This window comes from Microcaecilia unicolor, chromosome 2 (assembly GCF_901765095.1).
Source record: "Microcaecilia unicolor chromosome 2, aMicUni1.1, whole genome shotgun sequence".
In the NCBI taxonomy this organism is placed as follows: Eukaryota; Metazoa; Chordata; class Amphibia; order Gymnophiona; family Siphonopidae; genus Microcaecilia; species Microcaecilia unicolor.
In genome coordinates this window covers 612,687,258-612,714,411 of record NC_044032.1, presented here as the reverse complement: position 1 = coordinate 612,714,411, position 27,154 = coordinate 612,687,258, and the positions used below count along the sequence as shown (strand labels likewise).

The window sequence follows — 27,154 nt, the reverse complement described above, 5'->3', positions numbered from 1 at the left end:
ATTAGAATTTTATTGCCCAATTTCGCTAATAAAATCTGAATTCAATTTTTTTGTTAAGATTCTAGCTTCATATTTGGCACAGTTTCTCCCAGGGGAGGTACACACAAATCAGGTGCGGTTCGTCCAAAATAGGCAGGCTGTTCAGAATGTATGATGAGCCTTGGCAGTGATGAGTCATTGTGCCATTCGAGGGATCCCCGAGTTACTAGTAAGCTTAATATACCCAAAAGGCTTTTGATTGTGTCCACTGACCTTACTTGTTTCAACTTCTGGAGAGGTATGGTTGGGGGAGGTCCCTTTTTATTGAGATGCTTAAACTGTTATATCATAATTCTGCATCAGCTGATAGTGTCAGTGGGCTTCTTTCTAATTTTTTCCCCGTGGTTAGACGGATGAGGCAGGGGTGTCCCCTATCCCCATTACTGTTTGTTCTAGCATTAGAGCCTTTGTTAATTAAGCTGAGAGAGGATGCAGAAGTCCAGGGTCTTCTGATGGGGAGGGAATCCATTAAATGTATGTTTTTTCTGGTCTTCTTTTAATTTTCTCAGCCATACTCTTCCATGAAACGGATGTTGCATTTTATCCTCCAACATGGGATTGCCTCTGACTTTCTGCTGATTTTGGATAAGTCGGAGGCAATGCCTTTGGGTGGGTGTGATTAGTTAGATTGTTCAGGGACTTTTCCTGTTAAGAAAGTGGATCATCAGCTGAAGTACTTGAGGGTCTACCTCACAGTTCGTATGAGTGACACTTATAAGGCAAAATTTATCTATCTGATGCATAAATCAGTAGATATTCTCACTTTATGGACTACATTACCTTTAAACCTGCAAGGGTATATTGCATTATACAAGATGGTATTGTTCCCAAAGTGGCTTTGTCTTACAGACTTTTCCCATGTTTTTGACAGAGACATTGCAAAATTTCAGACCTTATTGTGTAAATTTCTTTGGAATAAGAAACCACGGACCACTTTGTTACAACTTTCCAGACCTCTGGGCTGAATCTTCGCAAGTACAATGTGGTCTGTTTGATGCGTCACCTAGTAAACTGGATTAAAGACACACACTTTTTTACACCTTGTGCTTTGGAGTCTCAGCTTGTGGCTCCAGTGCATTTGTTGTACAGAGATCTTATCGGCTCCTTTCATCTCGACACCATCCAGTGTTGAAATCTGTGCAACAAGTGTGGAACTTGATTTGCAAGTGAGCTTAGATGTCACCATGCTCGACTGTATTATTGCCTCTGGAGGGCAATAGGGACTTGGGTCCTGGTTCCTCTAGAACTTACTTGCACAGGCTACGGTTTGTGAAGGACCTGGTTACCCTAGAGTGATGTATTAAATCCATTGCAGATTTACAGTAGGAGGGTCTCGTACGTGCCACTGACTGGGTACCCTTATATGCAGGTTTCTCATGTGGGTGGGGGTTTTGGTATTAGTCCTGTTCTTGAATCACCTAGTTTCTTGTAAGCACTGTTACTTGCTTTGTATTTTGTAGTTTTTTCAATAAACATTTCATAAAATTGAAAAAAAAATTCTAACTCGCCAAAACCTATAATAAAAAGGTAACAGCATACTAAACAAGGGCAAATTTTTAACTTTTCAATCTATATTTTTCAAGTAGCTTCACAGATCTTAATTTTGCTAAGTTTGGGTTGAAAGGGTAGTATCCCCTGTGGAGGACCATTCCCAGAATGCAGTTCACCAGATGTTACCACCTTCCCCTGTACAACCTGCCCTTTATGGATTTCTTTTACTCTTCAAATTGAATTCTTTTTTTTTTTTTTTTAAAGAAGTGAAGCACTATTTCTTGTAGGTAGGACTGGTGGAAGGGTATTGGGTATCCAACTCGAACCTTCAGTCTTGTACTCTCTCAATCAACTTTGACTCTTTTAAGATTTTGATAAACTCTCTAAGCCCAGAACAGTTCTGTACTAAAACAAATCACTAGGTATCATACCTCATACATATTCAACCTTGTTTTTCATTTTACCTTCCTAGGGGGTCTTTTACTAAAGCTTAGCTCGAGTTATCTGCAGCAGGGCCCATTTTATTCCTATGGGCCTTGCTACAGGTAACTCAAGCTAAGCTTTAGTAAAACAACCCCATCATTGGGTAAAAGGCCTAATTGAAAATACCCACCCTTCACACAGGTAAAAACATGCACTGATAGTTCTTTGGGTTTGACTGTCAGCACCTATTGTTTTGCTTTGACTGCAGCCGCTCTTCGCTGCCTCCCAGAAGCTGCTGTCCTAGGCAGCCCCATTGTCAGTGTAGTGGTTAAGTTGGCCCTTCTTGTGCAAGGGTTGCTGTAAAGATGGTATGCTTTGGGTTTTCTTGCATGCAGTTTATCAAAAACATGCAAATGCTTCCATGTTCAGAGCCACAGAATTGTTATAGGCCTGCCAAGATGAAATGTAAATGTATGTGTACCATTCAGAGTTTGCATGTATTGAAAATATGGGAACTGGATGGCAGCTGGAGAGAAGTTGATTTCCCTTTTGTGGCTGTTAAAATACTGTGTTTAGAAGCAGCACTCATCAAATATCACTTTCAGCTATTAATAATGCAGACTTGTACCTTCCAGCTCTATATGCTATGGTTAGTACTACTGGGAATACTCCTCAGGAGACCACAGGATTCAGGGAATTGGTTCAAGGTTCTCGCCAAGGATTAAGTTCCAAAGAAAAAAGCGGATAACGCCATTGGAGGAGAGTAATTTTGAGAGAGAGGGGCAGCCAGGAGCTTTGTTGTTGTTGTTTGTGGGTAGCTTAGTTCATTTAAGATAAACTTGTGGTATTGTATTGATGTAGCTCCTTTAGAATAGAGGTGAGTAGAGTCTCAGCCTCTCTAGCGGTTTGCCAATTCAGATGGAGTTGCAAGTCCGGAAGTAGCAGTAAACTCTAGGTCATTGCAATTGGCTGGCCATTTTCTTATGTGAAATGAGTGATATTTATTTATTTGTTACATTTGTATCCCACATTTTCCCACCTATTTGCAGGCTCAACGTGGTTTACATAGTACCGTAAAGACGTTCAAGTCCGGTAGAGAAACAAATACATGGTGATGTTGTGGTCGATTAAGGTTCAGGCACAATGGGGTCGAAGAGAGCAGAGGGTTATATAGTGTCCATTACGAGCTTTGGTTTTGCTGTGTTGCAGAGTGTAGGCATTTATGTTAGGTCAGTAGGGTATGCCTTTTTGAACAGGTTGGTTTTTAGTGATTTGCTGAAGTTTAGATGGCCGTAGGTTGTTTTCACAGCTTTTGGCAGTGAGTTCCATAGTTGTGTGCTTATATAGGAGAAGCTGGATGCATAGGTTGCTTTGTATTTGAGTCCTTTGCAGTTTGGGTAGTGGAGGTTTAGGTATGTTCGCGATGATCTGGTTGTGTTTCTGGTTGGTAGATCTATGAGGTCTGTCATGTAGCATGGGACTTCGCCGTAGATAATTTTGTGGACCAGGGTTTATGAATCTATGTCCCAGTAGAGAGGTGTCTGCATTATTGAGAAGACTGCCGTTGGTACCAATGGCCCAGTTTGCACGGAGCCTGATTTAGCTCATCAACCCCACTCCCCCCTGCTCATCCCTCTTGAAGAGTTGTTGAGTATGGTGGTGGGACAGTACAAGGGATTATGCACTGCTTTTCCTGTCCCACGAATAGTTGGAGCACACAGATTCAGTCAGTCCCCACCGTTCTGATGGCTAAATATCCTTAGAGGACTATTTATTCTTTGGGGGTGGGGTGGTTAATTTAGAAAATGGTAAAGTGGAAAGAGTTTTAAGATTGGTAGTTAAGCAAGTAGCCTAATGGTTAGTGCAGTGGCCTGAGAACCTGGGGAACTGGGTTTGATTCCCACTGCAGCTCTTTGTGACTCTGGGCAAGTCACTTAACTTTCCATTGCCCCAGGTTCAAAATAAGTACCTATATATAATATATAAATCACTTTGATTATAACCACAGAAAGGCGGTATATCAAGTCCCTTTCCTTATAAGCCCAGAGCACTCCTGCAAGAAAAACAAGTCACTGGTTATTGTACCTTTTAAATATTAAACTTTGTCTCTTATTTTATTTATATACACTTGCATACAAAACTAGGGCAATTTTTGAAAGCACCCCCCCCCCCCCCCCCCACCACCAAAAAATAAAATTTGCTTAACTAGTACCTGAAGTACCTGTCACTTGTTTATAACCTGTATTTCATAAGCAAAATAGGCCTTAGGTTGATTTAGAAGAGCTCTCGCTTTTTGTGGAAAGTGTCCTTTGAGTACTGTAAGATGGTTTTTCTTTCTATTGCTGAGAGATGTTTAATAACTAATGTCATTTGATTCATTTATTCCAGGAAGCCCAGAAAAAAGATGCCGCCCTGCTAAACTTTTCTGACAAACTGCAGCATGTCCGTGAGGCTGCCAGGCAAGTGAACAGCTTTGTTTACATGATATTCATAAAACCAGGGTTATTGACATCAGATAAGGCCTAGCTAGTTTGCCCAGTTCACTTACTGGTGCAGTGCCATAAAACTCAGCTGATCCTCTGCCTTTCTCTTTTGTTTTAATTGAAACTGGAGATCCTCTACTTATTCAGTGTCTTGGATTCTATACTTTGTGTCTCCACCACCTCCCTGGGAAGAGCTTTCACCATTCTTCCTGTGGAGAAATGTTTTCTGGTATTACACCTGAGTTTCCCCTCTCATTATTATTCTCCCCATCTCGTGAACTGGCCCCAATATGAAAATCCCAGCTTTTTGTGTATGTTTGCCAATAGCTTTAGGCAGTGCTTTTTTTGTAGAAAAAAAGGTGCCGGTACTCATTATAGGCGGGGGTCACCACATATGGCTCCATCCCTATGATAGCCACACCCACATTAGCCACACCCCTTATACCAGCCATGGCGCATATAAACAGACATCATTGAAAATATTATACTGGTATAGGAGAAAAAAATAACATGATTTTTTTCATTATAAATAATTTCTGTAAGCTGTTACAGCTCCAGTATACCCAGTGCAAAATAAGACAGCAGATGTAAATTCTCAAATTGGACATATTTCAAACACTAAAATGAAAGTAAAATGATTTTTAATACCTTTGTTGTCTGATGACTTTGTTTTTCTATCCATATTGGTCCTAGTCTCTGATTCTGGTGCTCTCTATCTGTTCTCTTATCTCCATTTCCATGGCTTCCTTTCCATTTATTTCTTTACTTTCCTCCTTTCTTCTTCATTTCTTGCCATACATCCATAAGTAAAAGCTGGATCCTCCTCCATGGAATTGACTGGAGGAGGTATAACGTGTATCCAGCTTTTGCCTATTTTCTCCATCCATGTGCAGTTTTTCTCTTCTCGTCCCTTTCCCTCATCTCCATCCATGTGCATCTTCTTCTTTTTTTCTTTCCTCCCCTCCATCCATGTCCAGCACTTCTTCTCTCTTCCCTCCCCTGTATCCATATAAAGCAATAATTCCCTTTCCTGCATCCAAGTCCAGCATTTCTCCTCTCTCCCCGCTAACCCCTCCATCCATCCATGTCCAGCAATTCTCCTCTATCTCCTGCTCTCCTCTCCATCCATTTCCAGCATTTCTCATCTCTTCCCTGCCCTCCCATCCATGTGCAGCATGTCTCCTCTCTCCCCTCCCATGTCCAGTGATTCTCCTCTGTCCCCTGTCCTCCCCACCCATCCATGTCCAGTGATTCTTCTCTGCCCCCTGTCCTTCCCTGCCATCCATGTCCAGCGATTCTTCTCTGCCCCCTGTCCTCCCCTGCCATCCATGTCCAGCGATTCTTCTCTGCCCCCTGTCCTCCCCTGCCATCCATGTCCAGCGATTCTTCCCTGCCCCTTGCCCTCCCCTCCCATCCATGTCTAGCGATTCTTCTTCCCCCAGCCCATCCTTCTCCACTGCCTGCCAGCGAAGCGATAGAAAGGCTGCCAGCGTCGGACTCAGCAGTGCGAACGGTGCAGCGATTGAGAGAGGCTGGCAGCATCGGAGCGTCCCTCTGCGAGTCCCACCTATGCGGAAACAGGAAGTTGAAACAACATAGGCGGGACTCGCAAAGGGAAGCTCCGACGCTGTCAGCCTCTCTCAATCGCCTGCACCATTCGCGCTGCCAAGTCTGGCGTAGTAGTAAGTTATGGGAGTGAGAGGAAGGGTGCAGGACTCGCCGGGGGGAAAAAAGGTGCCGGCATGCCATACCGGTGCATACCGACACAAAAAAAGCACTGGCTTTAGGTCACTGTGTAGAGTCACAGGCAGAATTCCACCTGGTATGTTCTGTTAATTAGTTGGACTTTATTTTATTATGTATTTTATAAACTATACTAGACTTTGAGCCCGTAAAAACGGGCTAGTACAGGAAGGGGGGGTTGAAAGGTCCGCCCCCACCGCCGAGTTCGCCGCTGCCCCTCCCCCTCCGAGTTCGCGCCCCCCCCTCTCCCCCCCCCACCGAGCTGTCACCACCCACCTTCCACCCGGCTGGGCCCTTGCTCCGCTATTGAAACAGTGAGGGTCCGGGAACGCAGCACTGAGCTCTGCTGAGCTGCCGACGTCAGCCTTCGTTCTTCTTCTCTGCCTGTCCCGCCCTTGTGTGACGTAACGTCGTCGAGGGCGGGACAGAGGCAGAGAAGAAGAAGGAAGGGCGATGTCGGCAGCTCAGCAGAGCTCAGTGCTGCGTTCCCGGACCCTCGCTGTTTCAATAGTGGAGCGAGGGCCCGACCGGGTAGAAGGTGGGTGGCGGCGGCGACTCGGGTGGGGGGAGCGTTAGACGGCGGTGTCCCTCCCTCAGCAATGCGCAGTACAGACCCTCTGTGTTGCGCCCCCCCGTCATCACGTATTGACGTGGGGGCGGGGCAGAGAAGGTCTCTACTGCGCATTTGCGAGTGAGTATGGTCACTCGCCGTTTATATGTTTGATTATATTTTGTACTCTACCTGAAGCAGTCTGGTATTGGTAAAACTGGCCCACAGGTGCCATAATTTACTTACAGGATTCTCATGTTGGGTATTTTGAGGTTGAAAAGTTCCTTTAAAAGCAGAACGCAAGGCAGTGTCCATGAAATTGTCAGTGGATTGTTGAGAGCGAGCCAGTCCTGCAGGCCTCAGCCCTGTTCTGTTCTTGCTGCTGTCACCACCATTTCTTTCAAGGGTCTGTCAAGAGCTGTGAGGTGGAGGGTTGGGGTGACAAATCTCATTGACACTGAATTAAAGGGTTCAGTACATAGTACTCAAAATTCAGCACCCAAAAAAAAAAAATCTGCACTGAAAGGTATTCTAGAATGGATGTTTCTGGATCAGCACCCTTTTTGTGCGGATAGTTACACCAACTGAAACCAGGTGTAAATCCCAGCTTGCAAGTTGGGCACAGATCTGCATTTTAAGGGAATGCCCCTGACCCACCCATGCAGATCTGTGTGGAACACTTAGGCGCTGTTCTGTAAATGGGTGCATGAGTGTGTTTTCACGTAGATCTGCCATTTCTGCTCCTTGCATCCATTACATCACTATTCTGGCTGTCTCCCTATCCGTTTCTGCATACAGTTCAAACTCTTCTTATTGACTGACAAGTGCATTCACTCTGCAGCTCCTTAGTACCTCTCCACTCTTATCTCTCCCTACACTCCTCCCCGGGAATTCCATTCACTGGGTAAATGGGTAAATCTCTCTTATACTACTACTACTTATCATTTCTATAGCGCTACTAGACATACGCAGCGCTGTACACTTGAACATGAAAAGACAGTCCCTGCTCGACAGAGCTTACAATCTAATTAGGACAGACAAACAGGGCAAACACCTTTCTCCTCCACCGCTAACTCTAGACTCCGTTCCTTTTATCTTGCTGCACCATATGCTTGGAATAGACTCCCTGAGCCAGTACGTCAAGCTCCATCTTTGGCCATCTTCAAATCTAGGCTAAAAGCCCACCTTTTTGATGCTGCTTTTAATTCCTAACCCTTACTCATTCAATACCCATATTTTATCATTCCCACCTTAGTAATTCCCTTATCTTTTGTTTGTCTGTCCTAATTAGATTGTAAGCTCGGTCAAGCAGGGACTGTCTTCTCATGTTCAAGTGTACAATGCTGCATATGTCTTGTAGTGCTATAGAAATGATAAGTAGTAGTAGTAAAAATTTGGCCAGGAGGTAGCATCTATTGTTCAGCACCATAAATATATAGAATTCCACCGCAGTGGGGTAATTCTGTAAGGTAGGCACTAAGGTTTACATGATTAGAATACCAGCGTATATGCCAAAACTCCACCCAAGCGCTGTTCTGTAAATATGTGTATATTTTACATAGTGTCTATACACGCAAGCTGAGACTGGGCAAGTCCCGTGTTTATGCGTGTAATTTTTAGAACATGGTAAGTCATGTCTGTATCACCAGCACTTGGGACAAACACACTTAACTCCAGCTCTATAGCTGGTGTTAAGTGCGATCTATAAAGGAAAGTAGGTACCTAATTGTAGGTGCACAGTCAGAATGGAGCCCTGATGGTGAGGCGCAGATGCAATGAAGGAGAGAGATGCTGAAAAATTTGTGTGAGCGTCTGCCAAGGCAGAGTAACACCGAGATCCCACGACGAAGCAACAGCAGTAAAAAAAGGAGTGGGAAATAGACCAGGCTAACCAGACACAAACGAGGAGACTTAGTCGATTGTAGTTAGTTTATTGGTGAAGACTCGACACAGTACCGTGTTTCGGCTGGTAGCTTCTTTGAAGCTGTGTCAGCTCATTTTAGAACCCATGTATTTTCTACACAAAGATCTTTTTAAAGACCACTTTGTTCCATCCTCCTGTGTCTATGTATATTGACCATTTGATGTTGTTGCGTTATTTAAAGGCTCCTTATGCAGGCTACCAGCCAAAACACGGTACTGTGTTGAGTCTTCACCAATAAACTATTTACAATCGACTGAAGTCTCCTCGTTTGTCTCTGGTTAGCCTGGTCTATTTCCCACTCCTTTTTTATTGCTGAAAAATTTGTATGACCATGAAAGGGGAATTCAGTACAGCACAAGCTTCCCTTGGTACTTCAGCACATGAGCCACGGGCTTTATGTTCACCTTGGCAAAGGGGCTGTTCCCAGTCCCCCCACCCCCAGGATTCTACCTCACCCAGTGGCGTACCTACCTTATTTGGCACCCAGGGGTGAGCACAAACACACATCTTCCCTGGGTGGAGCACATCCCCCCCTCTTCCAATTAAGGGTGTGTGCGAAGCAGGTGCGCGGCTGTTGGCTGTGCTGGTCCCCTGCCCCCTCTGACGTCAACTTCCTGTGCTAGAGCAGGGGATCAGCAGGGCTGACAGCTGCACTCTTGTTCTGCTCATCCCCTTGCTGCTGGGGTGGGCCATCCCACCCTAGGTACACTAGAGGACCCACCATCCCCATGTTGAGCTCCAAAGCAGGAATAAAAGAGGTGGGGGGGGCAGCAGATGTGAGGAGCTGATTTTCATGTGAAGTATATTAAAATGAGCTAAGCCTGTGTTTCCTGCTTATTACATACAAGTCAGTACTAAGCTGGAAGTATTAAGCTGCCGTAGGCTGAGTGAAGCTTATTACAACATCCCATTAGAAAGGCTTAAAAGACGAATCTACTCAACAAAATCCTGCAGAGTAAAGCAATGGGTTTGGGCTTTGTGGCATTTACCTTGCCTGTTCTCTGCCAGTTAGGCTCAGGGGACCCTTTGATGGTATTCCTCTCCCCCCCCCCCCCCCCCCCCCCCCCACCACCACAGCTGTCTTTACTTACTCTTGGATTTGACTGGACCTGTGAGGTTTAAACCTGGAAACCTGAGTTTTCCTTACTATGACACAGCAGCCTGAGTCACAGAACTGCCCAAAGCGGTAATGCCACTTTAAGAAACATGTGAAACTCTGTATCCTTGCACAACAGTTACGGGGAGGCATATTTTCAAAGCACTTAGCCTTCCAAAGTTTCATAGGTTTCTATGGAACTTTGGAAGGCTAAGTGCTTTGAAAATGAGCCCCTTCTAAGTAACCTAGTGGGAAAAAGTTGCTGTTGTGTCTTTGTATACCAGTACTGCTTACCAAAGATTGCGCCTTCACACTTGGTCAGATGTGCCACAGAAAAGCCACCAGCACCTCGACTCTATTGTCTGCACCGTGCAGCAGAAGTGTGCATGCGTAGCTTGTGTTCAGAGAAGCCAGGTTCAAATCTTCCTTCTCCTGCTGATGCACTTTATGGCCTTGAGAAACTTAGTTCATCCTCCACTGAAGCAGGTATGGCATAGTAACATAGTAAATGACGGCAGATAAAGACCTGAATGGTCCATCCAGTCTGCCCAACAAGATAAACTCATTTTACATGGTATGTAATACTTTATATGTATACCCGAGTTTGATTTGTCCTTGCCTTTCTCAGGGCACAGACTGTAAAAAGTTTGCCCAACACTGTTCCTGTACTAAAAGTTCTGAAGCTAATGTCGAAGCCCATTTAAAATTTACACTCCAGCCCATCCATATCTATTCATAGATCATAAGACCTCATGGACGGGACCTACCTAGTATACCTGTATATATACAGGAAATCACGTGGGGTCGTTGGGGTAGGCCTTTTTGAAGAGGTAGGTTTTTAGTGATTTCCTGTATATATACAGGTATACTAGGTAGGTCCCCTCTTCACCTACCAACACAGCATGACTGTGATCGAACAGGACATCACGCAATCTTCATCCATTCCGACCCTCCACTTATACCTCATACGATCACTATACAACTTTGTATTTGTTATCCACCGACTGGGCAAACGCCTTTGACAGTACTATGTAAGCCACATTGAGCCTGCAAATAGGTGGGAAAATGTGGGGTACAAATGCAACAAATAAATAAATATACAACTCATCTTGAGCTTGGATTTGGAAGAGGCAAAGAAATTAAATTCCAAACTGTTCCCCCCCCCCCCCCCCCCCCCCCAAAAGACCTCAATGGTGACTGTTAAACATGCAGGAGCTCCCTTCTGAGCACTTGCATAGTCAGGCATATCCCTTTCGTTCCTGAATACAGCAGGAGCCCTGGAGTATACGAATAAATAGGCAGCTCGGCAGGGTACAAATAGGTGAGCCCCACTTTCTGCAGCACACACATTACATTCAGTCCCCACAGCCACTTGGGTGGGGGCTGCTTTTAGCCCTCTCCTTTGGACCGTACAAGTCCTGTTGATGCCCACACCACCTGTTTTGTAGAGCCCTCCTATGCCACATAATGTTTGGTTAATGTAGCTGTGCTGTGACCCTCCAAAAGGTTGGGAAACACTGTTCTTTGTTGGGACCCAGACTCTGCTGTGGTGAGTTGTTAATACGATAGGATTATGTCCTTCCCCCATCCTTTTCCACCTCCAGTATCCCAGCAGGTCTCTCTAATGACAGAGGTGCTTCTGTGCTCAGGTTCCGCCCCGGTGAGGTTTACCAAGAAAGTATGGTTGTGTTTGACATGCAGGTGATGCTGCCATAGTTTTGTTTTGAGGTTTTTTTTGATTGTAGAACAATGCAGCCTAGAGATACTGGGTGTTCTTTGCCAACGCTAATTCGTCCCCTATCTTCTTTCCATCAGGTTATGCAGTGATAACCTTGAAATGGAATTCAAGTCGCTCACCAGCAAGACCAAAGCTGTCGGGGACAGCCTGGACCAGGACTCTGAGCTGCTGCAGCAAATGGAAGACTTTATCCAGGTGGGTGCAGTGGAAATGGAGCAGCTGGCGACTGGTGTCTCGGTGCACCTTTCTGCAGGGTTTCTTGTAAGAGTTCTAATGCTCTGAGGTCATTCATGTAGTGAGTGTTACTGCCCCAAAGACTGTACAGTGTAAATACTGAAAGGTTTGTGACCATAAGTCAAGGAATGGTGGTTAGGGAGAAATCCACTGGCGGCCTTCAAATTTGCAGCTCAGATGTAAGGTGTCTGCCGCTTTATAGTTAAATGTACTTCTTGCAGGCAGTGGCTTAGTCACATGTGGACACAGGAAGATAGGAGCCCGCCAGTCTTTGGGTTCAGGTCCACCCAGCAGTGGGGCATCTCATTGGTGTTGCTAGTGGAGATCCCCAAGCTTCACCAGCTGAAGATATCCTCTGAGTAGTCCCCTGGGCTATCTGAACAGTGGAGAAGTCTTCAGCATGCTTCCATCTCCGCCATGAATGCTCAGTGCATGTGTATGAACTAAACATGCGAGGGGGGGCACTGTTGGTGTCTGGAAGCATACTGCAGATCTCCCCACTGTTCAGACAGCCTGAGGTTCTCTGCAGAGGACGTCTTCAGCTGGCAGCATTTGGAGATTCCTGTTGGCCAAGGTCATAGTGACTAACTTGGGAAGAGAGGAGGGAGGGGGGCGGGACAGAGAGGAAATGAATGGGGCCACCCAGATATACCCTTCTGGCTGTGCTTGTGTAGTTTGTCAGTCCCGAAGGTGAGACTAGATTGTGCTGGCACAGTTAAGCTCTAGAGCCTGGTACTGAATCCAGATTTCTGCCCCTCCTTCTCTAGATTGTATGATCGTTAGTGCTGTGTATCTAGGGATTGCTGGGAGCAGTGCATTTAAAGTATTGTGACAGAGAAAAGGAGAATAGACGGTGTCGCAGAGTGGAGGCTGAGGCATTTAGATGAGGGCTCAAGTAATATGACTGCGGCAGGGAGGAGGCAAGAAGAGCTTTGACCTGTAGTTTTAGGAGAAGCCGGTTGGTATGAATATGGTTTTGTATTTCTTGGTGGTAACATTCTGCCTATGTTGAGGGGAAAGCGTGCTTTGGATGCAGAAACCAAAAATTTTTTCCTGCAATGCACTAAGCTAACTATGCAAATGCAAAGCACGCAGACCTTGAGTGCTAATCAGCAAAAGCCTACCGGAAGCATGCCCACAAGCAAAGCAAAAGTGTCGGCACACATCTGCGCATGTGCTGGAATATTCTATGGATAAATAGCCTCACAAAAACTACTTGTATATAAAAAGTTTTGCAATTCTGATAGCTATGTGCAGAGCAACGTCTTCGCTCATATGCAGATAATCCATTTTTTTTTTGTCTGCTCGGACCTCTCTGCAGAACTGTCACCTGTTCTATCCTTAAAGTTTCAGCCACTTGTTTTGAGTGTAGAAAAAAAAATTTAAAAACCAGCATGAAATCCTCTCAACTAACACTTCTATGCTCCTCAGACCTGGCGGTAAACGTCTGCCCTTGAGACAGGTATTGAGTCTGCTGAAATGATAGAGGCACGGAGTTCAGAATGGCCCTTTCAGGTACATGGCTCTCAGTTGACTACCTCCTCTGGGGGTATCTGGTTACTGATGGTGTGGCAGCGTTGCTCTGGTTTTAACTTTGCAGACAGCGCTTTACAGGGGTGAAGTGATAGTGCTCTGGGGTCCTGGGTAGTACAGGTCATTGGACCCCCCTCCCCAATCAGCAAACCCCTGCCCCACGCCCCCTTTCTGCACACTAGTGCTCCCTCCCTGGTCCTATCATGAAGGGGCCCTGGTGGTCATTCTTTCCTAGCTGCTGCTGCTCTGCCTGGCGTCGCCATGTTTTCAAAATGGCTGCCGAGACTTCCTGCGGTAATCTCGTGGCTTTCGGCAGTCTTGGCAGCCATTTTAAAAACATGGCGGGGCCAGACAGAGTAGCAGCAGCAGGCAGGAAAGAGTGGGGTTCTTTCCTGCTCTCAATGAGGCCACTAGACCACCAGGGCCCTTCAAAATGGGACTGGGGAGGGTCCACTGAGGCTTGGGGGGGGGGGGGGAAGAGCCTGTATGGTCAGTCCACACCCCTGACACTGTATCCTCACTGTCATGTGATCTGCAATAATGTGGTTACCAATTGCTGTTCTGATTTTGTTTTGAACTGACAATGTGGGGATTGAACCTCCGACCTCTGGGGGGGGGATCCTGCAACTGGTAGTTCGGTGTATAACTATATAGGGAGAGAACAATACACTCTGCCCCACCCCCCAATATAAAAGCTAAAAGGAGAGCAAGAATTACAGCAAACCACATGCAGCATATTGGGTGTTATCTGTGCCTTTGTCTGTTAAATGGTATTCAGGGCAGGATTTTGGATGAAGTAAGACAGAGAGATTTCCCCTAAGACATGTCGGTGCTGGAAGCAGTCGTGCCTGCCTTTCCCTTCCCTGCTCTCCACAGAGCTGATATCTAATTTTCAGTGAAGTGCTTTGTGCTTCCCTGACGTCTGCTCTGTGCGCACAAATATTTGCCTGCTCCAGGGTGTTTTCTGTCCACCTTCTGACATGGCACTCGCATTTCAAGGTTAGAGTTCAGGTTTCACACCTGCCTTTGTTGTTGATATTAGATTTCTTTTCTAGAGTATCTTTTTTTTGTTTTGTGGTTTGCCTTTTATTTTTTATTTTTTTAGCTCATCGTGATTCTGATGACGTTACCACTGTCTGAGCACTCAGTTTTTTTGTGTTCTCCAGTCCAATTATTTTTTTTTTTCATTTTGAAGAATGACAAGCAAAGGCTTTCATTCCCTGCTTTAATAACAAATGTACACACCTTTAATAACAACTAGGGCTATAAGCTCAGAGCGTTGTTTTTTTGTTTTTTTTCTTCTCTCCCCCCCCCCCCCCCTTTCCCTTGGTATTTTACCGTTTCTACGTGTTGACATTTGCCCCTGCTTGCTGGATGACTCTAACATAGTAGATGACGGCAGAAAAAGACCTGCACGGTCCATCCAGTCTGCCCAACAAGACAACTCATATGTGCTACTTTTTGTGTATACCCTACTTTGATTTGTACCTGTCTTTTTCAGGGCACAGACCGTATAAGTCTGCCCAGCACTATCCCCGCCTCCCAACCACCTGCCCCTCCTCCCAACCACCGGCTCTGGCACAGACCGTATAAGTCTGCCCAGCACTATCCCCGCCTCCCAACCACCAGCCCCGCCTCCCAACCACCGGCTCTGGCACAGACCGTATAAGTCTGCCCAGCACTATCCCCGCCTCCCAACCACCAGCCCCGCCTCCTAGTAGGACATTAGGAGCAAAGTGCTTTACTGGAATTGGGCAAGTGGAGGAGTCTTCCCTGCAACCCAGTTAAACCTCCTGCAACACAACAGGTTTTCAGATCAGAGTTTCTTTACACATTTAGAAAAAATAATTATGCATTTATGGGGTACATTTTTCAAAAACCGTACCCCCACCCCCGTTTACTAAGTCTCACGGTAATGCTGACACAGCCCATTCAAAGTGAATTAGCTGTATTGACGCTAGCACAGCTTAGTAAACAGGGGGGGGTTTAGTCCCTTATTGCACAAATTAAAAAAATACATTTTTTGAATATCTTTCCTTCTTCAGATCAAAAATGAGGTAATGACAAATTTATTTTATTTATTTAAAAAAATGTGTAAACCACTCTTATCATACAATTCTAGGCAGCTAACAAAAATCAGAATATACAAGTGAAACATGATGGTGAGAATACTAAACGGAAATTAAGACAATCCAGGAATATAAGACCTTTGAAGTTAAAGGATGAAATATTTTGACACCCACCAGACAGGACGTAACACAGACTTAGGTTTCCTGTCACATTATAAACCATAAAATTATACTGCTATTTCATCCTCTGATCACTCATCCATCTCTCTCACCTCCCCCCCTACTCCTAGCTTTCCCCATGAACTGTAATTGCTTTTATGTTTCACTTTTCTGATATTTGTCATCTTTTGCTCATTTCTGACCTCAAGAGGAAGATATTACCTTCAAAACCTTAATGTATTAAAAGTTAGTCTGATAAAAAGGTATCATCTTATTTTTGCTCTTCTATTCAATACCTTTATAAGTGGACGAACATGGCTACTACACTATTTTATTAAAACAGCGAAATGATAAGACAACATGGAGGCAAAGCAGAGCTCTTGGCTGTTTACTGTCAATGCTTAACAAAAATAAGAGATTGGGAAATCTTTCCTTCCCCTCCCCCTCCCCCACACCTTAAGCAAATCCCTGCCAAAGTTACCCAAGGATCTATCTCTGATTTTGCTATACTGTACCTCAGCCAGGTGTTCAGATACAAGGGGTATTTCAAGAAGGACCCAAGAGAGGAGAAAAAGGTTTCTGGTTAATCAGGAAGTGGCCAGTGTTGGTATTTTGAGATTTCCTTGTAAATGTATGGTTTTAGTTGGAGAACAAGCTCTGTATATTTTTCAAGCCATCTTAACATATTTTCTGAATGGTAGGAGAGCAGTATTGCCACCCATTAATTAGTTTTCAGGATATAAAAGTATCAGGTAGGGTTCAACTCTCTCTCGTCTTTTCTTTGTTTGACTAGCTTCCTGTAGTTAGGTTTCTTGTTTCCTAGATTGTGGGCTCTTTTAAATAAAACTCCACTTTGTTGGTTTTGTGTCTTATTGGTTTCTAATTGGATGGCTTCCTTCTAACATGCCTAGCTTTGCATTACACTCCTGTTGTAATTCACCCACATGTACTTGCGTACATTTACCCTTGTAACAAGATGCTTATTCAAGGTCGGCTTTCAGTTACCTTCTCTGAAAATCACCTCGCCCTCTGCAGCATTTCAATCATCTGTCCTTCATGACTGAAAATTTGCCCCGGTATCTCAACAGGTTACCTTGTCTGTTTATCACAATAGCCGTACAACACAGAAAGCGAAAGCTTGACTGCTGGCCTTCATCAATTCGGTGTCTGTCTCTCAGCTCGCTGCCTCTTTGCATCAGTGCAATTTCTTCATAACTTGCCTTATTTGTGGCTTTAGGCAAGTGCAACACATGCCTTAAATCAAGGGTGTCCAACCTTGGCTCTCACCAAATCAGGTTTTCAGGATTTCCCCAATAAATGTACTTGAGATCTATGTATACAATGGAGGCAGTACATGCAAATAGATCTCATGTATATTCATTGGAGAAATCCTGAAAACCCGACTGGGTTGCTGCCCGTGAGGACTGAGATTGGACACACCTGCATTAAATCTTTAATATTAATTGTTTACGGATAATGTTCTTATTCTTGTACTCCGGATGCAGTGATGGATCTCGTCTTGGGTTTATTGTTTTTAAGATGTTCTCTTGCCCCTCAGAGGTCTCAAAGTATGAGTGTCCTACTGTCTTCCTGAGGTGGTTGGCTTTTTAATTCTGTTTGTTGGTCAGGATACCAGTTGCAGGGAGTCTGAAATGCATCAGTGTAGTCAGTTTTTTTGCTTCTATCTCACACACCCAAAGTCCCAATTGTGGTTAATTTTCTCCACTGCAAGTTGTTGGAAGTTTGTTGCCACAGTATTCAGCACATATGTCACAGGCAACAAAAGCGGGGGTGTAGTCACATGTGTTCAGTTTCAGCTCAAGCCCACCCAGCAGCAGCGGTGCACCATTGATGGAGCTGGCAGTGATCTGCAAGCCCCACCAATTTAAGACATCCATAACCTGCCGTAATTCCTCTCGGACAATTATGGTAGTTAGCAGCACTCTGAGGTGCTGACGCATGCACCTCATGCGTGCTCATTTCTCATGCAAGAACTGGGCATGCACAGGGTGTCAGTGGCTGGGAGCGCTGCTACTGAATGCTGCAGTTGTGTGAATGGAGTTATGGTGGGCTGTGGATGTCTTAAGCTGGCCGGACTTGGGGATCCCTGCTAGCTAAGTACTCTGAGCACAAATGAGCAGGGAGAAAATATATTATGGGCCCCCCCCCCCATTTTATGTATAGGTTCACCCATGATTTGCTGTCTAGTATGCCCCTAAACAAAGTCCTGCCTAACTGTCTTGCATTTTGTAGTGCCAGGTTCTTTCAGATGTTGGAGGTTGAAGTAGCTCCCACATACCAGCATTATTACCTGTGCTCAAGGCATTCTGGGATAGTGATCAAAAGTGTTTACATGCAGGCTTTCAAGGTCGGAAAACTTGAACCAGTTAGAAGTCGCTAACCACTAGGAAAGGCACATGGAGTGACGAGGAACCAGAAACAGCAATCCTCTTATTTGTTCTCTGGTTTCCACATAGATGCCAGATGTGAGGAGCTCTCTGCAACTGTACTGGGAAAACTTAGGGAATGGGATTATTACTGATGGAAGGAAGATACGCTTTACCACGTGCACTGGTATGAATAGGAGACTGGGGCAGGATATCTGGGTTTGACCCAGGTTGTGATTCAGTGAGATCCTCCAGGTTGCCTTGGAGTGTGTAGCAAGCATATTTTTTTTGTTTTTTTTTAATTTTTTAAAAATTTTTTAGCTGCAGTGCACTAAGGTTGTAGTGCTATGGGTCCCATGGGGTTTAGTGCTCTTTGCTTAGGGTGTGTTTGTTTTTGCAGTTTGCTGTGAAAGACCTGCAGGAACTGGAAGGGCAGAGAGGAGAGTTACAGAAGGAGAGCCATGCCCTTATTGACTTTTTCTGTGAAGACAAAGAAACCATGAAACTTGATGAATGTTTCCAGATATTTAGAGATTTTTGTGACAAATTCAACAAGGCTGTTAAGGTAAGATCTGCAAGTGTCAATGTTCATTTAGACAAGGTGATTTGATTTTTATCCCAGGCATTATCTAGCAATGTATTTTATATTCAGAATGCTGCAATCTAGGTTTTTTTTTTTTTTTTTTGATTTGCTGGAAAAGACCAAAGTATCTTTTGATATTAAAAATTTTCATGAAATGATTTCAAGATTGAGTTCGTTTTCCTCCAGATTGGGTACTTTATGCAAAGCCTACTCTGGAGTAACAAAAATGCATTAAAGGAAACAATTGCTACTTTTGATACTGCAAAAATTCAAAGACTCTACAACTTGCACTTTCTACAGTATCAAAATTAGTATCATTGTTTTGTAAAATTGTTACTATTTAAAATGCACTTAGCTCAGTCATGGTCTGGAATATTGGTTTGAAAGATTGATAAAACTAAGATGAAACATTACTTTTATTGGTGGATGTTCTAGTCATTTATCCCTTGGAGGTACTGTTCAGAAGTTACATTGGTCATTCTGTGGCTTCTTAAAGCTTGTGTTTTACATAGACATCCCAAATGTAGAACAGAGCCTGGACCTTGGATTCAAGTAGTCTCAATGTGCACTGAGAGCTCCACTTTGGGCAGACTGAGTATAATGAACAATTAAGTTCAAATAATAATCTAAAATTTTGTTTTCCTAATTTTTTTTTTTTTGATGGTTAAAAAGCCTAGATTGTTAAGAGCTTAAAACTTCTACATATGTATCATTAGGGAAATAGAGGAAATTGGCAGTGCAATTATAGGACATTGCGGAAGAATAGCCTAATGGTTAGTGCAGTGGGCTTTGATTCTGGCAGCATGGGTTCGATTCCCACTGCAGCTCCTTGTGACCTTGGGCAAGTCACTTAACCCTCCATTGCTCCAGGTACCAAAACTTAGATTGTGAGCCCTCTAGGGACAGAGAAAGTACCTGCAGATAATGTGTACTGCTTCGTACATCTAGTAACACTATAGAAATGATTAGTAGTAGGAAGATAAATTATGTGGCAAATATTTTTGATAATTATTCCTCATCCAGAGTAGGTTATTAGTATTCCCTGTGATTTTAAATTTGTTCCCTTTCTTATCCAGAGATTATCTTCTTTTCCATTATGTAGTTCCCCACTATTCCACAACCTGTGGGATAGTTGTGTCCATCAACCAGCAGGTGAAAATAAAGAACTGAAAACTGAGCTGAGACATCTCTCTTGGCATCCAGTCCAGCTCCTCAGTATTTTCTATCTCCAGCAGGTGGATGGACACACTTTTCAACCTCTGGTTCTGAGTGATTTGCTCCTGGTCCAGTTGGTCAACTGGTCCCCACAGTTAACCTTTATGGGTGACTTGAGTCTGCAGAGTTATATCTGGAGGTCTTCAGATCCCTATCTGTGGTGCCTCATTAATTTACTTCTTCCCTCCTTTCACCTCTCCCCTATTTCCTGTGGCGTTCTCCTTTTCCAGCACAACAACCTTAAAAGAAAAAAAAAAGAGAAGGAAAGAGGTTTACTAGAGAGCATGGGACAGAGGGTCAGGACTGATACTTTCTCATTTGTGGTAATACCTGTGGAGACTTGGGGGGAGGGAGCAGCCAGCAGTGGTAAGTTCAACTAAAGTTTGACTCAGAACCGCTTGGAAGGCTGAATGTTCTACTTGGTGTAGGGGATTGATCCTGACTGACCGCTTGAGACACATTATGCTGCACTGGCAACAGAGTGAATGGCGACTCCCGCTGGGGCAGTTAAGCGGAGTTCCTGCTGTGGGACATGCCGGCCAGCATCAGGGTATTGGCAGTGCATGCAAACTGGGAATCCTGTGGGACGCGGAGTAAACGGTCAGCGGCATCACATCTTAAGATTTGGCACAGCATCCAAACGTGCTGGGGTTTTCAGGCTCTCTGGCAGGGCAGGTATGCTATTTGATGCAGGAGAGCGCGGGAATGGGTGCCATTTTGTCAGGGTTGACTGGCAGTGAGGAGCAGCCCCTGGCTGATCACGTGCAGAGCACAGCTGCATTATAGAGCCTTAGGGCCCGACAGAGCATTGAGCTGCATTGTGATCTCTGTTTTCTCCGGAGTTTAACTGTCTCTGCTTCAGTATAAGAGCAGCATAGAGTTGCTGCAAGTTGCTTCAGTTTCTTACCCTGCTGCCCCTCTGGCTCCTAAGAGATCTTGTTTAGACTTCCAGGAGCAGCTCTGCTTCTCCCGCTTATCTGATGTTGCCATTGTTGATGAAGCCGTTAGAGGAAGGAGAGCTCCCTCCTGAGGAGGGGGATGATTCAAAAGTACTGAGGGTATTTTATAAAGAACACATCATAAAGACTACCTAAGTATTCTTATTTCTGAGTTACTGAGGTGCTTTCCACTGGGGAGCCTTCTGCTTCGACATCAGTTCCATCTTTGTTGATCACGAGGGGGCTTAGAGGTCCTTCTAAGGCCTTCCCAATACATCTTGTCATTCAGGACCTGATTACAGCAGAATGGGTCTTACTGGACGTGGGACTGAGAATGGGAAGAGCCATGTCTCATCTGTACCCATTAGTTTTGGAGGAGAAATAGTAAAGTGGTGTGGTAGCCATGTTAGTCCACTTTTAAAGGAGAAAGAGAAGTTGCAGCTCCCAGGGTGGACTCCCTGGTTACAGCAGTGACTAAGACAACCACCCTGCTTATTGAAGGGAGCATTGCCCTAAAAGACCTACAGGATAGAAAGCTAGAAGGCTTGCTAAAACAAGCCTTTGATGTGGCCTCTTTGGGCCTTCAAGGAACAGTGTGCAGCTTGTTCATGGCAAGAGCATGCCTGAAGTGGCATCAGCAGTCTGCAACACAAATTACTATGTTCTTCTCCTTTTCGAAAGGCAGTCAAGGTTCAGGCCATTGTTCCTGATCTCCAGGACGAACAGGGACATCTATTTCATTGTCCCAAAGAAGAAAGGCACCTTTCATCCATTCTTAGATCTCAAAGGCCTAAACCGCTGCCTCTGAGTGTCCCGCTTTCACATGGAAACACTAAGAGCAGTCATAGCCTCGATTCAAGCAAGAGAATTTCTCACCACCCTTGATCACAAGAAGGCGTACTTGCATATACTTATATGACTGCCACATCAGACATTTCCTCATTTTGCGGTGTTGAGCCTTCACTTCCAGTTCACTTCCTTTCTGTCTCACTATGGCTCCAAGAATATTTACCAAGGTTATAATGGTGGTGGTAGAACCTTCCTTTGGTGCCAGGGAATCAGTGTTCACCCGTATCTCCATGACTGGCTCATTCATGTATCATCCTATTCAGAGCATGGTGGCAATGGACAATTTGTCCATCTGCAGTCATTGGATTGGTTGATCAGTTTCAAGAAGAGCAGACTAACTCCATTACAGATGCTGGAGTACCTGGGCATTCTATTTGACACGGTATGGAAGAGAATCTTCTCACAGGGCTCAGGAGGTCGAAGATGGATTACAACAGATTCATCTCCTCAGTCAAGGCAGGCCCAGAGTCTGGGACTATGTCCAAGTTCTGGGGTCAATGACAGCAGTAATAAAAGTGGTGGTAAGGGCTCATATATGGCCATTACAGGTGCCCGGTGTCACAGAATTATGACCTTCATCTTCCTTGGACACTGGTTGTCAGATGGAGTATTCGGTGGTGATTGTCACCCAGGAATTTGACTGTCTGAGCTCCCTTTCCAATAGCAGAATGGAGGTGGTGACAATGGACGCCAGCAAGTCTGTTTGGGGAGCTCATTATAAGTTTAATCTTGCACAGGACACCTGGTTGGAACTGGAATCTCAGTGGTCAATAAATCGCTTGGAGCTCAGGGCAGTGCAGGATGCCTTCTGCGACTTGGCTTCCAAGCTCACGATTGCTGGATGACTGAAGGAGACTATCATGTTATCCTGTTTACTTGCAGGGAAGCAGGCTGCTCAGGCCTTGCAGTCTCATTCTATGAGGCATACAGAGACATCTTTACTGTCTCTGGATATTTGCAAGGTGGTGATATGGTCATCGCTGCGTACCTTTGCCAAGTACTACAGGGTGGATGTTGCAGCGCACTCAGAAACCAGTTTTTTGGCTTTGGCTCTCAGGGCACCAGCACCAGGATACCACCTACTCTAGGGATTACTTTTGAACATTCCACACTTTCTGAAATAGTGGGAAGCTAAGTAATGAAAGGAGTACTTAGGTTTTACCTGATAATTTTTTCCATTAGTCCTTCCCACTATTCCAGAGGCCCACCCAGGGTTTCTGAGATGTTTAGTCGGTGCAAAGTAATGACTTTCACCTTGCATGGTGTTTTCTGTGTATGTTTTGTTCTGTACAAGTTGTCCAGAGATGAGAGGTCCACACGTTTGCTCATCCAGTTAGTGGTAGGTTAGCAAGGAGTTTAAAGTTGTTGTACTTTGAGTTTCTCCTTACTGTTGGTCTACATAAATGACGAGCTGGACTAGATGATCAGTTTTCAGTATTCTCTCTACCTGCTGGTTGATGAACATAACTATCTCGCATGTTGTGGAATAGTGGGAAGGACTAATGGAAAGAAAATTATCAGATAAGACATAATTTCTCCTTTAATCTCAGGATAAGAAAGGAAGCAAATATCTGCAGCAACTTGTTTTCTTGAACTCTTATGTTTTTATTAACAATTTTTAAAAAATATTTATTTTTTTATGTTTATAAGGAGTGTAATATCTGAAAACCATTTATAATAAGTCAAGACTTTTGTGAATGGTCAACAATTGTACAGTTAATGCATCATATAAAGATGATATTAAAAGTAGGATTTTTGATGATGCATTCAGTAGGAAACCCAGCGGAATAGATGATTCTGATCTTTCTGTCCACTGTTTCTCACTCTGTGCATGGATTTGGGGGAGGGGGGGGGGGGCTGTGAATGTGTGATGTGAAAACTTGCATGCCATTGATATATTGAGTTGATTTACAACCTTTCCCTGTGCATAAATTGAATGGCATAAGCCTTCTTTAAATGGTAATGGTATGATTCCTTTTTAGTCCTTCTTGATAGTTTTGTGGGTTTTTATTTTTTCATTTTATTTACAGTGTACGGGTTTTCATTTGGAATGTATGAGAGGAGGTAATGTGAAAAAGGGGGAGAGTTGGTAAAATGGGAGCAAACTAGAGACTGGAATTAGGATGGTAAAATAGATGAGACAGTCACAGGAATGACATGACACTGAAAAACTGACCTGCACAAAGGTGTAGTGAGAAAAGGGGCAAACAATAAAGCAAGAGGCAAAAAAACAAACAAACCTAACAAAGACCAGAATTGAAATGGGGGGGGGGGGGGAGGAATGAAAAAAGTGAAAGAAGGCAATAAAATGAATAAATTGTAATAAAACATGAACAGAACTGGGGGGGGGGGGGGGGATTTGAGACCAGGAGAAATAGTTAAAAAAATGAAGAAATAAACTTAAAAGACAGATGCAGTTCAGAGAATGGGAATATGTTAAGGGTTGCACTGTACCCTTCTAAGACAGTTTTTGGTATTTGAAAGTAAGGTGTAAGTAACATGACACTACTAGTTCACATCTGTATTTTTTCTTTTTTGGCTAGGATAACAGAGAACGAGAGATCCAAGATCTCCGCCAGCGAGAGAGACTAAAGGGGCTAGAAGAAAAACGGCAGTCCTTGGCCGCAGGAGAGTCTGGGGGCTTTGGGAGAAGTTGCAGCGAGAATGATGTGGAGTTGCTAGCTAAGGATGGACTTCAAGACTTCATACCCTTCCTCCAGCAGAGGCCCCAGAGTCCCTCCTGTAGGACCTCCAATACCCGGCGTTCTCGGCACTCCTTGGGACTGACGACAGACAGAGAGCTCTTGACCTTTTTGGAAAATAAGGCCGAGGAAGCAATTAAATTCAATAGCCTTCCTCGTGAAAACGCACGGCAGGCAAGACCTGTGCTGGCCTGGATGGAACCCAAAGAGCATGGAAACCTTGGCTTAAATCACTTGCCTTTAAACCAAAAAGCAGACATCACGAGCAGTAATAGTACCTTAAAACCATTGCCTATAGTTCAGACCAGTCTGTCCATGAACATTCCAGAAACAAACACCAGCACTATGGAACTTATGATCAAACCACAAGCAAGAGCTGACCAAAACAACAACCACCCGCAGTACAGACCCAGCAAACAAGGTCCAGCTTCAGCCCCACTGGATGTTGCTGTTGAGGAACATAAGCTGGTTAAGGGACTGCAGACATTTGATCTTCATAGAGCCAAAGCTATCCAGGATGCATCTTTAGCCAGTCTGGAGGATGTCAGCATTGCAGACCTGGAGACAATGGATGACCTGAGTTTACAGTCTTCTAGCACTGGAGATGACAGTATGGTTCCATCTAGCAACGGTTCTAGAGAGACCCGGTGTTCCCAAGGTAATGGTTCATGTTCCAAAGGAGAGCCCTCAAAGGCAGGTGACATGAGTGAAGCTCCACTGCCCAGCGTCATCACTCCTGCATCACCGGACACGTGTATTTCTGACAGCAGAGAGCAAGGGCCACTGTTCTACATAACTGATGCCACTGACTGCTCTCTGACCTTGGATTCTGAAGGAAATGATTTCAGAACGGGAGCCAGTGAAAGAAAAATGGGAAACAACCCGGCTGTCAGAGATCAAGTGAGTACTGACTCGTCAAAAACAAACGAGTCCAGAAAAAAGGTGCCTGTTCCTCTCCACTCAAGTGCTAAATCCAGTTTGGGCAGTAAGCCGCCAGCCTCTAAGGAAAAAACATTGAAAAGTAGAGACCTCTTGGCATCAAAGAGGACTGCCTCTCTAAAAGAGAGATCTCCAAATTCATCAGTATTGAGTGGGGCTCGTCATAACCCAGTCACTTCAAAGCCAATCCGAATGTTGAATGACTCTGAGAATGAAAACATGAGGAAGGTGGTACCCATAACCAAGTCAAGTAGGACTCCTGGCAGTGGGAAGAAGGCAGATACTAAGAGTGTAACTAGAGAGTCTACCAGTACAGACTGGAGACACCGGAACTCGTTTGGAAGCAAGACGGACATGACACGCAGCCCTCATAAATCTGGCATACCTACAGAGGAGCAAAAACTGCAGCGAGGAGGGAGCTCAACATCGAGTGGCTCCCATTTCAGTAGAGACCAGGTTCAACACAATGGTTCCCTCAGAAAACCAAGTGCCAAACCTGTCAGAAATATCCCACACTCAAAACCAGAAGAAACCAAGATCTGTCGCACCATTGTGAAAGCTCAGGCTCGTCCTGAGGCTAACAAGAGCCCGTCAGCTAGCAGTAGCAGAACACCAGCTGCCACCCCAAGCTTTGCAAGGAACACAGTGGCCTCCTCTTCCAAGCACACAAAGACCAATGCTCCATCTCCTAAAACACCAACCATTGTGAGATCGTCCTCTCTGAGGCACTCAAAAGGGAAGGCCCAGGCAGCTACGAAGGACCCTATCTCAAAGGAAAATGGTAAATTAATTACCCCAGCGAGGCCAGGTAGTTTAAGACTCAGTGGAAGGAAAACTGAGCCTACCAGGAGCCCCTCAGCTAAATCTGAGATGGCAACAAAGGAGAAAAGTATCGTGGAGAGATCTTCTGTTAAGCTCAAGGACACGGGGCGGGCCACATTAGGGAAAATACTGAAACCATTACTGAAATAAGTTTTATGTAGATGTTATTTAATGAAAATGGATTTCTTAATGTTTACTGCAGGCGAGCACTCCAAAATTAGTGATGTTACTGGTTAACGAAAGGACAAGCTGCACCATGAATGAGAAATGCAATTACCTCTCTTATTCCTGTCTGAGCTTAAATGAACTGTATATGTGTTTATGACGGAGTATAAGCTATGAAATATAAAATGTCCAAGATTCAACAAAAGAAAAAAAAATAGAAGTAAAACACTGTGTAAGGCAAAAAAACCTTTATCCTAACCACCCTAAAGAGGATATTTGGGGAGGTAGTAGGTGTGGCCAGTCTTTTGTTTTTTTTTTGGCCCTATGTCTGTCTGTGTAAATGCTCTTTTCTGGCTAAAGATTGGAATGTTTCAGCAACTTCAGTCTTTAGACCTGTATGGAGACAGTTGCAGTAAGGAATGCTGATGGTGATCCGAAAGTGGGGCAGGATTGGTTGGGTGTCTTTCTGGCTAGCTTGATTGATTTGGTATGTAGTGACTAGCAAGGGAGTGACCGGGAGGAGCAGTCTGCTGGGCAGAAGATCCTTCATTCACCGTGTTAGCTGACAGAAAAGTGAGAAACGATAGGTGTGGGTGTGGCCTTTGCCTGCCCCGCCTGAAACATTATCAGTAGCTGTTATGAATGAGTCATATGGTGACTCATTGAGGTCACCAGCGAAGTTGCCAACTCCTTGGAGTGCAAGAAAAAAAAAAGTGCCATATATTTATAAATCTTTATGAAAGGTGTTAACAGCTTTTCACGAGCGTGCGTGGCCTTCTGTGGAGGACCTCTGCCATTCCATAACTACTTGTGTGTCTCTTTACTGTGTGTGTTACTTGAATGCTGCTACCCTGCATAGTCCCAGGCCTTTTCTACTGTACTAAAAAATCATGAATTGCAATCATTTCCCCCTCTAAATGAAACTTCCACTGCGAATTAATTCTTATTGTGGTCCCTTGTATTCCTGAGTGAAAAACAGGAAGTTTCTGGGGGGGGGGGGGGGGGGGAAGGGGAAGATTTTAAATATGTTACAATATGTAATATGTTTATGGCATAAAAATGTATGGAATTA

General features: G+C 44.5%; 1 protein-coding gene across 1 annotated transcript in view; it reads left to right on the top strand.

Annotated features, from left to right (window-relative positions):
- The window catches only part of FHDC1 (FH2 domain containing 1), a 120,099-nt gene extending 93,804 nt beyond the window's left edge, over window positions 1-26,295 (top strand). The window contains exons 9-12 of the mRNA XM_030191629.1: window positions 4,342-4,412; window positions 11,565-11,682; window positions 18,270-18,434; window positions 23,998-26,295. Of these exons, the coding sequence (XP_030047489.1) occupies window positions 4,342-4,412; window positions 11,565-11,682; window positions 18,270-18,434; window positions 23,998-26,067 (2,424 nt within the window). The 3' untranslated portion in view covers window positions 26,068-26,295. The remainder of the gene's footprint in view (window positions 1-4,341; window positions 4,413-11,564; window positions 11,683-18,269; window positions 18,435-23,997) is intronic.
- The last annotated feature ends 859 nt before the right edge of the window (window positions 26,296-27,154 follow it).